Source organism: Trachemys scripta, chromosome 18 (genome assembly GCF_013100865.1).
Source record: "Trachemys scripta elegans isolate TJP31775 chromosome 18, CAS_Tse_1.0, whole genome shotgun sequence".
NCBI lineage: Eukaryota > Metazoa > Chordata > Testudines > Emydidae > Trachemys > Trachemys scripta.
In genome coordinates this window covers 21,822,068-21,836,606 of record NC_048315.1, presented here as the reverse complement: position 1 = coordinate 21,836,606, position 14,539 = coordinate 21,822,068, and the positions used below count along the sequence as shown (strand labels likewise).

The 14,539-nt window shown below is 49.9% G+C and overlaps 1 protein-coding gene across 1 annotated transcript; it reads right to left on the bottom strand.

The window, feature by feature from the left end:
• Nucleotides 1–654: 654 nt before the first annotated feature.
• On the bottom strand, nt 655–13,755 carry LOC117867679 (uncharacterized protein C2orf72 homolog). The gene is made up of 3 exons (XM_034752900.1): nt 13,161–13,755; nt 2,738–2,879; nt 655–1,361 (listed from the first exon to the last, which is right to left on the bottom strand). Exons 1-2 carry the CDS (start codon nt 13,753–13,755, stop codon nt 2,773–2,775), a joined length of 702 nt encoding a protein of 233 aa, XP_034608791.1. The 3' UTR covers nt 655–1,361; nt 2,738–2,772.
• Nucleotides 13,756–14,539: the final 784 nt, after the last annotated feature.

The following is a 14,539-nucleotide window of genomic DNA, read 5'->3' as shown; positions in this document are numbered from 1 at the left end:
GCCACAGTGACAATACGATGATCACTTAGTGAACCAGTCTAGTTGATCTGCTCTGTTTTATGTTGAAGTCAGTAACGGCATTTATCAAGATTGGCTAGTGTGATCGGAGAAAACCAGGGGACTGAAAATTGACATTTAAAAAGTGAAAAATAGTGGAAATATCAGAAGAATCTCAAACATGTTCCCATTTTTCCTAGAGCAAAGACATTCGTTCCGAGGAGTAAGACCTAAAATGTGACTGCTGCATATTCACGTTTTAAAGTGTGATAAATATGCGCACAGGAGAGTTGATGACCACTGAATGTGAAAAGTATCCCACAGGGCCCGGAGAGTCAGTCTGTCCCTCAAGCAGAAGTGGGTACATTTCTTGTTTAACTCTGTGGCAAAGGAGTCTTCCGGAGGGGTGTCCCCATTGACAGAACACATGGTGTAATTTACTGGGGTCTATTTCCCACTCATGGTCTTCGAAAATGTGCCTGCTGAATGCATCTGCGGTCACATTCTGACCCCTGGGAGACAGGCTGCTGTGATGACAATCCGGTTGCATATGCACCAATTCCAAAGCTTGACAGCCTTGGTGCAGAAGGAGGGGGATCTTGCCCCTCCTTGGCAACTGCTGTAAAACATGCGTGATGTATTGTCCATCATGATCTTTATGTGTTCGCTCTGGGCAGTGGTAGGAAATGAAGACAGGCATATCTGACCAATCTGAGTTCCAGGAGGCTGATGTGCAGCATCACCTCTTGTGATGTCCACTTGCCCTGGGTCATGTGAGCGTCTAGATGCATTCCCCACCATAACAGAGAGATGTCCATCATTATGACGACCGTTGGGGAAGGATGTGCAAACAGAACTCCTGTGCACACATTGTGATGGTCTTTCCACCAGTTGAGGGATTGTTTTACAGAGGTAAGTATGGAAAGAGGCATATTTAAACTGTGTCTGTTTGGTGAATAAACAGTTTTGAGCCACCCTTGAAGGCAGCGTATTCAAAGTCTTGTGTGTTCTGTGATGAAGGTGGTGGCTGCTATGTGCTATAGTAATCTGCTCTGTTTTATGTTGAAGTCAATAACGGCATTTATCAAGATTGGCTAGTGTGATCGGAGAAAACCACGGGACTGAAAATTGACATTTAAAAAGTGAAAAATAGTGGAAATATCAGAAGAATCTCAAACATGTTCCCATTTTTCCTAGAGCAAAGACATTCGTTCCGAGGAGTCAGACCTAAAATGTGACTGCTGCATATTCATGTTTTAAAGTGTGATAAATATTTTAATTTTAAATGTAAAGGTACGGACACAAATATTACATGATGATGTTTTTTATTTTGGATGGTAGTTAAGATCCAGATGGACAGCGGCCTGAAGAAAAAAGAAGGGGGGTGGGACACAAACATCAAGTTAGGAGACAGCAGTAGTGAGCTGTAGGTAACATGAATATATTAGAAACCATATGGTTATACACTCCCTACAGGACAGCGATTCAGACCACACCATTAAAGAAAAACACATCACATGTTTACAGGGGAGCCAGCTGCCTAGTCACTAATGTTAATATTTATGTTTTGCTTGAAGGGAAAAAGCACTTCAGTACGTGTTTGATTTTGGTTATAACTGATTTACTCTCCACTCCGTGGAAAACCCTCGCCGTAGCTTGAGCACCAGAGTCGTTTCTCTCTTGGCTTTGGTGAGCAGGGGTGAGCGTTTCCATCCTGCACAAACAATCCCCCCGTACTAAACTATGGACAGAGGCTGGAGAACGTCAGCCCAGCTCCAGCAATAGCGGTCGGGGCACCCGTTGGAGAGGCAGCAGAGTGAACCCAAAACAAGGCTGCTTCTACAAACCACAGATGTGAGGACTCGTGTGTCAGGCAATGACTATGTGGATTTAAGACCTTCCCACCCTCGAAATCCAGTAACAAATTTTCTCTGGTAGCAAGAGACATTTGGCACTGCTAAAGGGCGCAAACTGCACCTCCATGAATCTCATGATTCACATGGGCTGCTCTAGCTTGGACCCACCGGCCAGGTGTGATTTGTAAGGTCTTTGGGGCAGGGACTGTCACGTACTGTATGTTTGTTCAGTGACGAGCACAATGGGGCCCCGACCCAACTGGACTCTAGCCCTTAGAGCAATATAAATGGTACATAGGACATTTCACCAGCTGCTCCACCCTGGGCACCACCCCTATGCAGGGCAGGGTGGGGGGTATTTGGTGTCTGGGTTGGCTATGCTATGCCGAGGGAATCCTCAGGGCCAGATTCAGCTCCTTTGTGCCACCTGGGTGGTGCAAAGGGGCTTGAACCAGGGCAGAAAAATCGGGCCCAAGGTACTTAGAACAGGAAGAGAGACATCCTCTATCTGATGGGAACAAAGTTTTACTGCGATTGCCCCACAGATGTAGAGAAGGGCTTGGCGATCCACAGATAAAAGGCACTGGCCACAGACCATGAACAGCACCTGCACTGGGGCAGTGTCCCTGTGACGCTAGCATATTGCCATGTAAGAGTCACGGCCTTACAAGTGATGCTACAAATGTAATTAGTTATGGATGCCAAAGTCTAATGAACTGCTAAGCATATTTTACTTAGAATACAGCGTGAGTCACTTAACCAGCTTCCGTCTGGCATACAGACTATGTTAGACAAATTGCTTTGCAAATGGGATACTGGTGTGGACAGATTCGTTTGCTAATGGCTAAATGTAACGTGGCAAAGTAGAGTCAAAGGACACCCACCTGTAGGCAGGGAGCAGGCCCGATGGGAACCAGTCTCAGGTGCGAATGTTCATGTACTGGCTTCCGATAATACCAGCGCATGCCACGCAGAGCGCCCCCAGGACTTTGAAGAGGGTGGCTCGTGAAACCCAAACAGCATCTTCTGGCAAAGAAAATGTTATGAAAAATTGTAAAAAAAAATTCTATACCTATATTTTTCAGTGTAGAAGAACAGGCCCCCCCTCAAGTCCACTGTACCTTTACAGTCAATTCCCATTCTCAAATATCATCAACCAACAGAACCACACAGACTGCCCCTCAGACTAATAGCCTGCCCAAAGTCACAGTCCCGGGAGCTCTCGGCTCCCCCCTTCTCCTCGCGGCCTGGGGAAAGAGACGGGCTTGGCAACCTGTGGGGAAGGTTAACAAAGCCGGGATTTGGTGCAGCAAAGGAGAAGCAAGCCCCAGAGTCAAGGGGCCCTCGCTGAGCATGCCCTGCCAGCCACCTCCCCGCATCAAAAGCCAGGGAACTCCTGCTGCAGCTTGGCTGTCGATTGCAATGCCACCGTGATCACATGAGGAAAGTCTCAGGTAACTGAGTCCAAAACCACTCCGAGCTTTAGAGTCGAAAACCCGCTCCTCAATCTGCAGGTGTAAAGCATCGAGCGGCCTGTTGAGACCCCAGAGCTTCGTGTTCTATCCCCTTGTACGAAGCTCCACTCCAAACCATCTGCAGCAATGTTAAGCACCAGTTTCAGTTTCCACATTTCCTTAGGAGGCAGCCCCACAAAGAGCCTGTTACAGCAGCCTAACGTAGAGCTCAAAAGGTACGGACAATGGCAGTGGTCTCTTCATCCAAAAGAAATGGTCATCTCATCTTGCCAGGCGTAGCTGGAAGAAACACTCTTAGCACAGCCACTCCCCAGGAATCCATTAGCAGCCAAAGCTCTAACCCGGCCTCTAAGTTATGACCCCACTTCACAAATGACAGACACACTCCCTCAATCAGCAGGGCTGACATAAGCCTCTCCACTGCCTTCTATTGCTTCCCCAACCCTTCAACAGAGCTTCAGGGGACCACAGTACTCCTCTGGCCCAATGGAGCTCTCTACAATAAGGGTAAAGCTCGCCTGAGCGGGAGACGGAGCTTTCTCAGGGGCTGGTCCGAGGCGGTGGAATTAACTTCTCCAGGAACTAAGGACTGTCCCAGCCCTCCCCACCTTCCGCTCACAGTACAAGGAGAATGGTTTTGGCTTTGCCTTCTCTAATGTCAACGTCTAGCTACACGGGTATATATTTAGTAAGACAAAAACTCCAAACTAAAGCCCACTACCGCACACCCTTCTCCCTCTCAGGGGATGAGAGAATGGGCATGTGATAGATGCATGTCATGTGGTTTAACGTGCAACTGGAAGGTGCTCAGATACTACTGTGATAAGTGACTAGCCCTCATCCCAAACCCCAACCTCCTGCACACACTGGGCCTTTTGTGCTACCGCTCCACTGGGATTCAAAGTTACATCCAATTTATCAACAGGTCAGCGCATCTTGATATGAACACTTACGGTGTCAAACACAAGACGGCAGAAATGCTTCCCACTCTACGAGGCTTGGCATTATTAGTTATTTGTACTGCGATAACACCTAGGGGCTAGAATTAAAGACCCAGGTCCCACTGGGCTGGTAGCTGCCAGATCCAGAACAGAACGACAGGCCTGCACCAAGGAGTGAACCCTTTATAAACCCATGTGAACGCAAAGATGACACTGTAGAACGCCAGGCAGTTCGCTCGTGTCAGTCAGCCACAAAACGTTAAAACCAGCAACATTTCCGTGGCTCAGGGCTCGTGGGGCAGCTCCTCCTCCTTGCTGCAGTCCGGCAGGTTATGAAGAGAGCAGCCTTCATTGGTACTACCAGCTCCGTCCCTGCCTGCCTCTGCAGCAGGAGGTGGCTGTCTGTACTGCACCGAACGCTCTCCTATTCACAGGTAGGGTTGCCAACTTTCTAATTGCAGAAAACCAAACACCCTAACCCTGCCCCCTACCCCACTCCCCTTCTCCAAGGCCCCACCCCGCTGACGCCATCCCCCCTCCCTCCATCACTCGCGGTTCCCAGCCAATGCTCGGGGCAGGGGCAGCGTGCAAAGCCCCCATGGTTCCCTCTCCACCAAGGAGCTGGACATGCTGGCCGCTTCCGGGAGCCTCACGGAGCTGGGCAGAGAGCCTGCCAGCCCTCCTGCGCTGCCAACCGGACATTTAACGGCCTGGTCAGCAGTGCTGGCCAGAGCCACCAGGTGTTCCAGTTGAAAACTGGACACGTGGCAACCCTATTCTCAGGTCCTTTCCTTGTGATTAGTTTGTGCAGCACTTTCATACCTACGAATACACACTAGGATCGAGGGCGATGGCCAACAGTCTGGACCATGGGCGCACTGCTTGTGGACCCACAAAAGCCTCTGTTGCGGGTACTAGATCACTATCCTGCATCCCCAGTGCAGTGGCATCTGCCCCTTTCGGGCCTCGTGGTGATTTGGTGGGGCAGTCGTAGCCCTTTAAGACCCCTCAGCCATGTCCTGACACAAGCTGGCAGAACAAGATCAGAGGTAACATTTTCAGCAACACCTGAGTAACTTAGGAATGTAAGTCACATTTTCAGAAGTCACTTAGGAGTCTAAGTCCTATTGACTATCAATGAGCATTAGGCTTCAAAGTGCCTAAGTCACTGTTGAAAATGGGACATCGACGCTTTTGAAAATGTTATCCCAGATCAAGATTCATGTTTTTCCTCAAAAACTTTTCAGGTCTAGCCCTTGACCTTCCTCCTCCATCTGCCAATCTCCCTGAAAGCACAAGCAATTCAGAAACAGATTCTAAGAACATAAGAACGGCCATATTGGGTCAGACCAATGGTCCATCTAGCCTAATAGCCTGTCTCTGACCGTTGCCAGTACCTGAGCTCAGGGACAATGTACAGAACAGGGAAATACTGGAAAGACTCTCACCTGTCTTCCCCTCCCTGCTCCTCACAGTCAGAGGTTTAGGGTTGCCCAAGCGTGGGGTTGCATCCCTGACCATCTTGGCAGATAGCCACTGAGGAGCCTGTCCTCCAAGAACTTATCGAGTTCTTTTTGGAACCCAGTTATACTTCTGGCCATGAGTTCCACAAGTCAATTGTTCATTGTGTGAAAAAGTATTGACTCTTATCTGTATTAAACCTGCTGCCTATTAATTTCATTGGGTGACGCCTGGTTTTTGTATTGTGGGAATGGGTAAATTACACTTTTTCCAGCTCATTCATGCTGGGAAGGAACCAGTGGCCATGGTACATGTAGGTACCAATGACATAGGGAAAGGTGGACGAGAGGTGCTGGAGGCCAAATTTAGGCTTCTAGGTAAGAGATTAAAGTTCAGGACCTACACGGGAGCATTCTCTGAATTGCTTCCAGTTCTGTGTTCAGGGCTAGTTAGACAGGCAGAACTGCAGGTCTCAATGGTGGATGAGAGGATGGTGTTGGGAGGAGGGATTTAGGTTTATTTGGAACTGGGAAACCTTTAGGAAAGAAGGAGCCTATATAGGAAGGATGGACTTGACCTAACCCAAAATGGAAGCAGATTGCTGGCATGTAAAATTAAAAATGTCATAGAGGAGTTTTAAACTAAGGGCTGGGGGAAGCCGACAGGTGTGAAGGAGCCCACGGTTCAGAGAGAGACATTCCGTGGGGAGCATTTATATCCTATATCATAGTGAAGAGAGGATAGAAGTTGATAAAATACAGGCAGGAACTGAAGAGAAACAGTCCAATGAAAAAGAGTCCCATTCAATTATCTCACATGAAAGCAGACAACTAAATATTGACAAATTTTATAAGTGCTTATATACAAACAGTAGAAGTCTAAATATGAACAGGGGTGAACTTGAGTGCCTAGTATTAAATAAGGATATTGATATAACAGGTATTACATAAACTTGATGGGAAAATGATGATCAATGGGACACAGTAATACCAGGATACATAATATACAGGAATATATAGACTGTTCTGGTGAGGGGTGATGCTATATGTGAAAGAAACCAGAGTCAAATATAGTAAAAATCTTCAATGAATCAAACTGTACCATAGAATCTCTGTGGATAGAAATTCCATGCTTGAATAGTAAGAACAGTAGGAATATGTTACCGACCACTTAACCAGGCTGATGACGGTGATTGTGAAATGCTCAGGGAGATTAGAGAGGAAAACCCAGTAATAATGGAGGACTTCCACTACCCCATATTAACTGGGTATATGTCATCTCACAATGGGATGAAGGCATAAAATATCTACACTCCATTAATGACTGCTTCTTGGAGCAGCTAGTCCTGGAATCCACAAGAGGAGAGGCAATTCTTGATTTAGGCCTAAATTCAGATACACTCACCAAGAGGTAAGTGTAGCTGAACTGCTTGGTAATGGCAACCATAACGTAATCAAATTTAACATTCTTGTAGGGAGGAAACAAATAAATCCACCACAGTAGCATTTCCCTTCAAAAGGGGGAACTATACAAAAATGAGGAAGCTCGTTAAATGTAAATTAAAAGGAATAGTACTAAGAGTGAAATGCCTGCAAGCTGCATGGCAACGATTTAATACACCATAATAGAGGCTCAAACTAAATGTATTTGCCCCTTCCCTTCCCGCCCCCCGCCCCCCCCAAACAGTAAGAGGACCAAAAAAATGCCACCATGGCTAAACAGCAGATCAAAATAGGCAGGTAGACTCAAAAAGTCATCCTGTAAAAATTGGAAGTCAAATCATAGTGAGGAAAATAGAAAGGTGCATTAATTCTGGCCAGGCAAGTGTAAAAGTATAATTAGGCGGCCCAAACAAACATATGAAGAGCAACTAGCAAAAGGCACCAAAACTAACAGCCAAAATATGTTGAAATACATCAGCAGCCAGAGGCCTGCAAATAATCATTTGGGCCACTGGACGATCAAGGCGCTAACGGAGCACTCACTCAGGAACGACAAGGCAGTTCCACACCTGAGCCATTCTTTTTAGGTGACAAATCTGAAGAATTGTCCTAGATTGTAGAGTCAATAGAGGATGTTTTAGGACAAATTGATAAACAGTGATAAGTCACTGGAACCAGATGGTATTCACCCAATAGTTCTGAAGGAACTCAAATACACCTCTACCCCGATATAACGCGACCCGATAGAACACGAATTCGGCTATAACGTGGTAAAGCAGCACTCTGGGGGGTGGGGGGGAAGGCTGCATGCTCCAGCGGATCAAAGCAAGTTCGATATAACGCAGTTTCACCTATAACGCGGTCCGATTTTTTGGCTCCCAAGGACAGCGTTATATCGAGGTAGAGGTGTATATAATTGCAGAATTATTAACTGTGGTATGTAACCTCTCGAGTCTATCAGCTTCTGTATGAGATGACTGGAGGAGAGGTAAGGTAACACTGATTTTTTAAAAACGGCTCCAGAGGAGATCCTGGTGATTACAGGTTGGTAAGACTAACTTCAGTACCAGGCAAACTGATTGAAGAACAGAACTAAATGAACTTTTGTAAAGGGCAATAATACCTCACCGATCTATTAGAATTCTTTGAGGGTATAAACAAGTATGTGGACAAAGGTGGGATCCAGTGGACAAAATGTACTTGGACTTTCAGAAAGCCTTTGACAAGGTTCCACATTAAAGGCTCTTAAACAAAATAGTCTGTCATGGCATAAGAGGGAAGGTCCTCTCATGGATCAGTAACTGGTTAAAAAACAGGAAGCAAAGGGTAGGAATAAATGGCCCATTTTCCCAATGGAAAGAGGTAAATAGCAGGGTCCCACAAGGATCTGTACTAGGACCTGTGCTGTTCAACATGTTCATAAATTATCTGGAAAAGGAGTAAACGGTGAGGTGGCAAAGTTTGCAGATGATACCAAACTACTCAAGATAGTTAAGTCCAAAGCAGACTGTGAAGAGTTACAAAGAGATCTCACAAAACTGGGTGACTGGGCAACAAAATGGCAGATGAAATTCAATGTTGATAAATGAAAGTAATGCACATTGGAAAAAATAATCCCAACTATACATACAAAATGATGGGGGTCTAAATTAGGTGTTACCATTCAAGAAAGAGATCTTGTGGTGGTCATGGATAATTCTCTGACAACATTTGCTCAACATGCAGCAACAGTTAAAAAAAATAAAAATAAAAGAATGTTGGGAGCCATAAGGAAAGGGATAGAGAAAAAGACAGAAAATATCATAATGTCACTATGGAAATCCAGGATAAGCCCACTCCTTGAATACTGCGTGCAGCTCTGGTCACCCCATCTCAAAATATCTCAGAATTGGAAAAGGCACAGATGGGCAACAAAAATCATTAGGGGTATGGAACAACTTCCGTATGAGAAGAAATTAAAAGACTGGGACTGTTCACCTTGGAAAAGAGACGACTAAGGGGGGATATGACAGAGGTCTATAAAATCATGAATGGTGTGGGGAAAGTCAGTCAGGAAGTATTAGTTACCCCTTCACATAGCACAAGAACTGGGGCTCACCCAATGCAGTTAATAGGCAACAGGTTTAAAATGAACATAAGGAAGTACTTCACACAACCCATGGTCAATCTGTGGAACTCATTGCCAGGGGATATTGTGAAGGCCAAAACTATAACTGTGTTCAAAAAAGAATTAGATAGAGGATAGGTCCATCAATGCTTTTAGCAAAGATGGTCGCGGATACAACCCTATGCTCCAGATGTCCCTAAACCTCCAAATGCCAGAAGCTGGGACTAGACAACAGGGGATGGGATCACTGAACAATTGCTCTGTTCATTCCTTCTGAAGCATCTGGCACTGGTCACGGTCAGAAGACAGTATACTGGGCTAGATGGACCATTGGTCTGACCCAGTTCTGCCATTCTTATGTCCTTATTTTATAGAGCCTCTATCACAGGAGGGGTGGGCAAACTTTTTGGCCCAAGGGCCACATCTGAGTATGGAAATTGTATGGCGGGCCATGAATGCTCAAAAAATTGGGGGTTGGGGTGCAGGGAGGGGTGAGGGCTCCGGAGTGGGGCTGGGGATGAGGAGTTTGGGTTGCAGGAGGGTGCTCTGGGCTGGGACCAAGGGGTTCGGAGGGCAGGAGGGGGATCAGGGCTGAGGCAGGGGGGTTGGGGCACAGGAGGGGGTCAGGAGTGCAGGCTCCAGGCAGCTCTTACCTCAAGCAGCTCCCAGAAGCAGTGGCATGTCCCCCCTCCAGCTCCTATGCGGAGGCATGACCAGGCGACTCTGTGCGCTGCCCCATCCGCAAGTGCCACCCCTGAAGCTCCCATTGGCTGCAGTTCCCAGCCAATGGGAGCTGTGGGGGTGGCACTTGGGGCAGGAGCAGTGTGTGGAGCAGAGCCCCCTGGCTGCCTCTACATGTAGGAGCTGGAGGGGGGACATGCCGCTGCTTCCAGGAACCCTACAGAGCCAATGGCAAGTCCCCAACCCTGCTCCCTTGCTGGAGCACCAGAGCAGGGCAAGCCCAGGACCCTGCTCCCCGGCGGGAGCTCGAGGGCCGAATTAAAATGCCTCAAGGGCCAGATGTGGCCCCTGGGCTGTAGTTTGCCCGCCCCTGCTCTATCATATCCCCAGGTAAGTGTCTCTTTTCTAAGCTGAACAGCCCTAATTTTTTGTACTCTCTCCTCATATGGAAGCCATTCCATACCCTTGACCATCTTCTCTGAACTGCTTCCAGTTCCACTACATCCATTTGGAGATGGGGCGAACAGAACTGGACACAGTATTCAAGCTGTTTCCTTCCTCGGGTCCTTCAGTCCAACAGAAATGCCCCCGCCTCCCACGGTTTTCAGTTCTGACCCAGTCTCTCCCATTTCTGAGCACGGCACTAGGAGAATGACACGTTCCCTTTCTCAGCCAAAATGGGCAGCCACAACACAGGGCAAATGGGTTATTCAGCTGTGAGCAGGATCCTGCACCGTCTCTCTCTCCCCTCCTCCTTCTCCAAAATAATCCTGTATCCCTTTTCTCCCAGCGTAGAGGTGCCAATTTCTCTGCAGCAATACGAGTCATAGGCTATGTACCGGGAAAGCAGCTGTAGGTGGGAGTACCTTCAAGAGGATTCTCAGGGGCCAAGTAGATGCAATCAGACCTAGACCTAAAATGCCAAATTCTTTAGCTAATTCAAAAATGTGCTGATGCAGAGCTCAGAATTTGGTATCATGTCCAACAGCATGCAGTCTGGGTGACCGTTCTGTCCGGACACATTTAAAGAAGTCCTATTCGCATATCCTATGAGTCACCCTACATCTCAGCTCTTTTCCACCCGCTCTGGTCATGGCATTCCAGCCTTTCAGAAGATGGCGGTTTCCCTGCAAATGTAAGGCTCGTATGGTATTTCCTATCTGGATGACTGGCTCATATGGGCCAGTTTTTCCAGAAGGGGAACTCCAGGGTGAGTGGAAGATGCAGACAGCCTTTGCACATTAATGTGCACAATTAAGAGGATTGTCTGATTTATGCCAGTCGTAGTCCTACTCTCTAAGGATGAGAGTTGGTCACAATATTGGTAAATCCCAATAACAGAAACGTCTTGTGGGATAACTGGGGTAAAAAAAAAATCAATAAAATCACAGAATTGTAAAAAGGAATTGCAAATTCATCATAAATTTCAAGCACAGAGCTACATACAAACTTGAATAATTCACATATTTGGAGTCTGGAAAATCAGAATTTGGCTTGAATCTTGAAATCAAGTTTGTGGGAATAATCCAGTGACCTTCCTCCAATTTTACAACGGCTGGCTGAGTAACCTCTAACACCACAATCTCATCACTGTCTGGCAATCAAACCAAACACTTCCTGAAGGATCGTGGACAAAGCGTGACGATAAAAGGGACAGTATTCAGTTAGGAGTTGTTGTTTATGGCAGTGGAGGAGGCGTAGGTGTTTTGCCCTATTTATTTCACATCTTCATTAATGACCATGGGAAAGGGGTAAACGCTCCATTAATTAAACATGCAGAGCACATTAAACAGGGAGCTGGTGAAGCTGGGACCACCCAATGGTAATATTCCTACACAAAGGACACAGCCTGAGTAAAATATTGCTCAGCCATATTCTCATGGGTCTGCGAGAGGCAAAGGAGGGTAAGGGAATAGCTTTTAATTGACCAACTTCTGCTAGGGAGCGAGAGAAGCTATGAAACATACTGAGCCCTTCTTCAGGTCTGAGGAACAGAATCCTTATTCATCCTCTGAGTAGTCACTACATCAGGGTATGGGGCAGGAGTAGAGGCCAAGGACCTGCTTCCCATCATGGGCCAATAGATACATGCAGGCCGGAGACCCACTGGTCACATCCTTCTCCTCTTCCCATCACCCTCCCTCAGGGTTTGTCATCGCCAGGACGCCTCACTCGGTTCACACACTATAGGTAGCAATTGAACTAGGTAAAATGCTGAGCGTGGCAGTGGGCAGCACAGACAAGGCCACGTTGTGTTCAGCGGCTTGTCAGTTGGGGGGGCGTTAACCGAGCTCTTAGTGGAGTGCAGCCACAGCACGATGACAGGACACTGATTCTAGTCCCGCTGATCACAGCATCACCTCAGCTAACTCGGCGCGTCAGACTCAAGCTGAAATCCGATTCGATTTCCCAATGAAAACCGGCGCTTGTTCCAGGAATCGCAGCATCCCAGAGATTCAGCCTGGCCGAGCTCTTGGCTGCTACACGCCGGGGAAAGAACCGAACAGCAGATCCTGCCAGGCAGCCCTGCTGAGAGACGACGGAGTGCTGCAGAGAGCAGTGCTGGGGCAGAAAGTCCAGTGGGATTTTCAGTTCCGTGTCCAGGTTCCTCTGGCACAAGCCTCGAGCACGTCCCTCCGCCCGGGATCACACTCACTCTATGCGCTAAGGAAGAGAGGTCTTGGGGGAATCAGTGCTTTTTTTGAAGATGAAATTGGCTGCAGTGATAATACTCTGCCCTTCCCAGCACCTTCCATCTAAGGGCCTCTCTACACTTCAGCGGCTCCAGGGACACAGCTACCACCCTGCAGCTGGGCCACCGCGGCACCATAGTGTAGATGCTTCCTACGTCCCCTAAGGGTTTGTCCCAGGGATGTAGATAATCCATCTCTCTAGGCTGTGGGTAGGGCCATGGGAGAACTCTTCCCTCCACCGAGCCCTGGCTACGCTGCGGTTGGGCTGACCTGAGCACGGCTCAGGGCCTCTCACTTGTCGCAGCCCTGAGCAGCGCCCGGCTCTGCTGGTCTAGTCTCTATGTGCAGAGCGGCCCGAGAGCGCGTCCCAACGGGGCCTAAGATCCGGGCTCGGGGCATTACCAGGGAGACCCCCAGCCCCGGGCCCACCTCTGCGCCCCAGCCCCGGCCCGGCCCCAGGCAGCCCCCACCGCCCCCGAGCCACAGCCCCGCCAGCCCCCGCCGCACCTGGCTCTTCCCGCACGGCCTCGCAAGCGGCTTTCTTCACCTCCAGGGCCCCCTCGGGCCGGCCGGGGCGGAACACGGCCGTGTGCACCTCGACCCGCGGCGCGGCGCCCGGCCCCGGCGGCTGGAAGACCTCGAGGAGCAGCTCCTCCAGGCGGCGGCGGGCCTCCGCCTCCTCCTCGGGCCGGGGCTGCACGATCACCCCCACCAGGGCGGCGGGCGCGCCGCGGCTCTGCTCCCGCACGCCCCGCAGCACCTCCCGCAGCCGCTCGGCCCGGCCCCGCAGCGACGGGGCGCGGCACAGGAAGAAGATGAGCTGCCCGGCCGGGGGCGCGCTGGGCGGCGCGGGGCTGGGCGGCCGGCGGGCCACGGGCAGCACCTCGTGGGCGAAGGAGCTGAGCGCGGCCTGGGCGCGGTCCGGCTCCCACGTCTCCCCGGCCAGCAGCAGCACCTGCGTCCGCTGCACCACGGCCTGGAACGCCCCGTCCGGGCTCGCCCCGGGCTCGGCGGCGTCCGCCCGCCCCGACTGCTCCTGCGGCTCCATGGCCGCCCGCCGCTGAGCTGGGCCCGCGGGGCCACGACCTGCGCCCCCGCCCATGTCACAATCCCACCCCGAGGGGCGCGCCCCCCGCCTGCAGGCTGGCTCCGGGCGCGCTGCCTCCTGCCGTCCCTCCGGCGGGCGAGCCCCGGGCAGCCGGCTCCTGCGGTGCGGGGTCGGCTCGGCTCCCAACACTCAGCGCTGCAGGGGTGATTGGTGCCTCCTGCCGGCGGCAGCCCCCGAGCCGCTCTGCCTCCTGCCGGAAGGGTTGTTCCCCCCGTGCCCAGGGTAGAGTCTGCACCGCAGGTGGACTGGGGGCGCCCGAGAACAGGCGGATGCCCATTCGGAGGTGGGGACATGAAGGTGAGTGTGTAGGGATGGATGAAGCTAAGTTTGTGTCTCCTGGTCGATGAATGTGTGTGTCATGGTCTCTAGATAATTGCAGACACACGCACCTCTGTGTGTTGAATTGTAGAGCAGCAGCCCCCTTGGATGTAAGATGCGCAAGACTTTTCTGGTGGCGTTTGGCCAGTTACCCGTTCAGAGGCTGTGGAGATTCTGAACAAGGAATGTCTGGCGAAGTCTGGCAAAGGACACTTGGCTGGTCCTCTTCATAATTGAGATCCATGTCCATCAAAGGAGTTACCAGATACCAAGAATGCGGTCCGAGAGGCCTACACACCTCTAAGATCTTTCTTATTGCTCCGGGTCTAAACCTGGCTTTCTCCATGGTGTCCTCTGCCAACATTCTAGACTCATCACCAGGCCTCCGGCCAGGACACAGCACACAACTGGCCTCGCTGATGGACAACCTTATTCTGGCTACCGACAGCAAACCTACCTC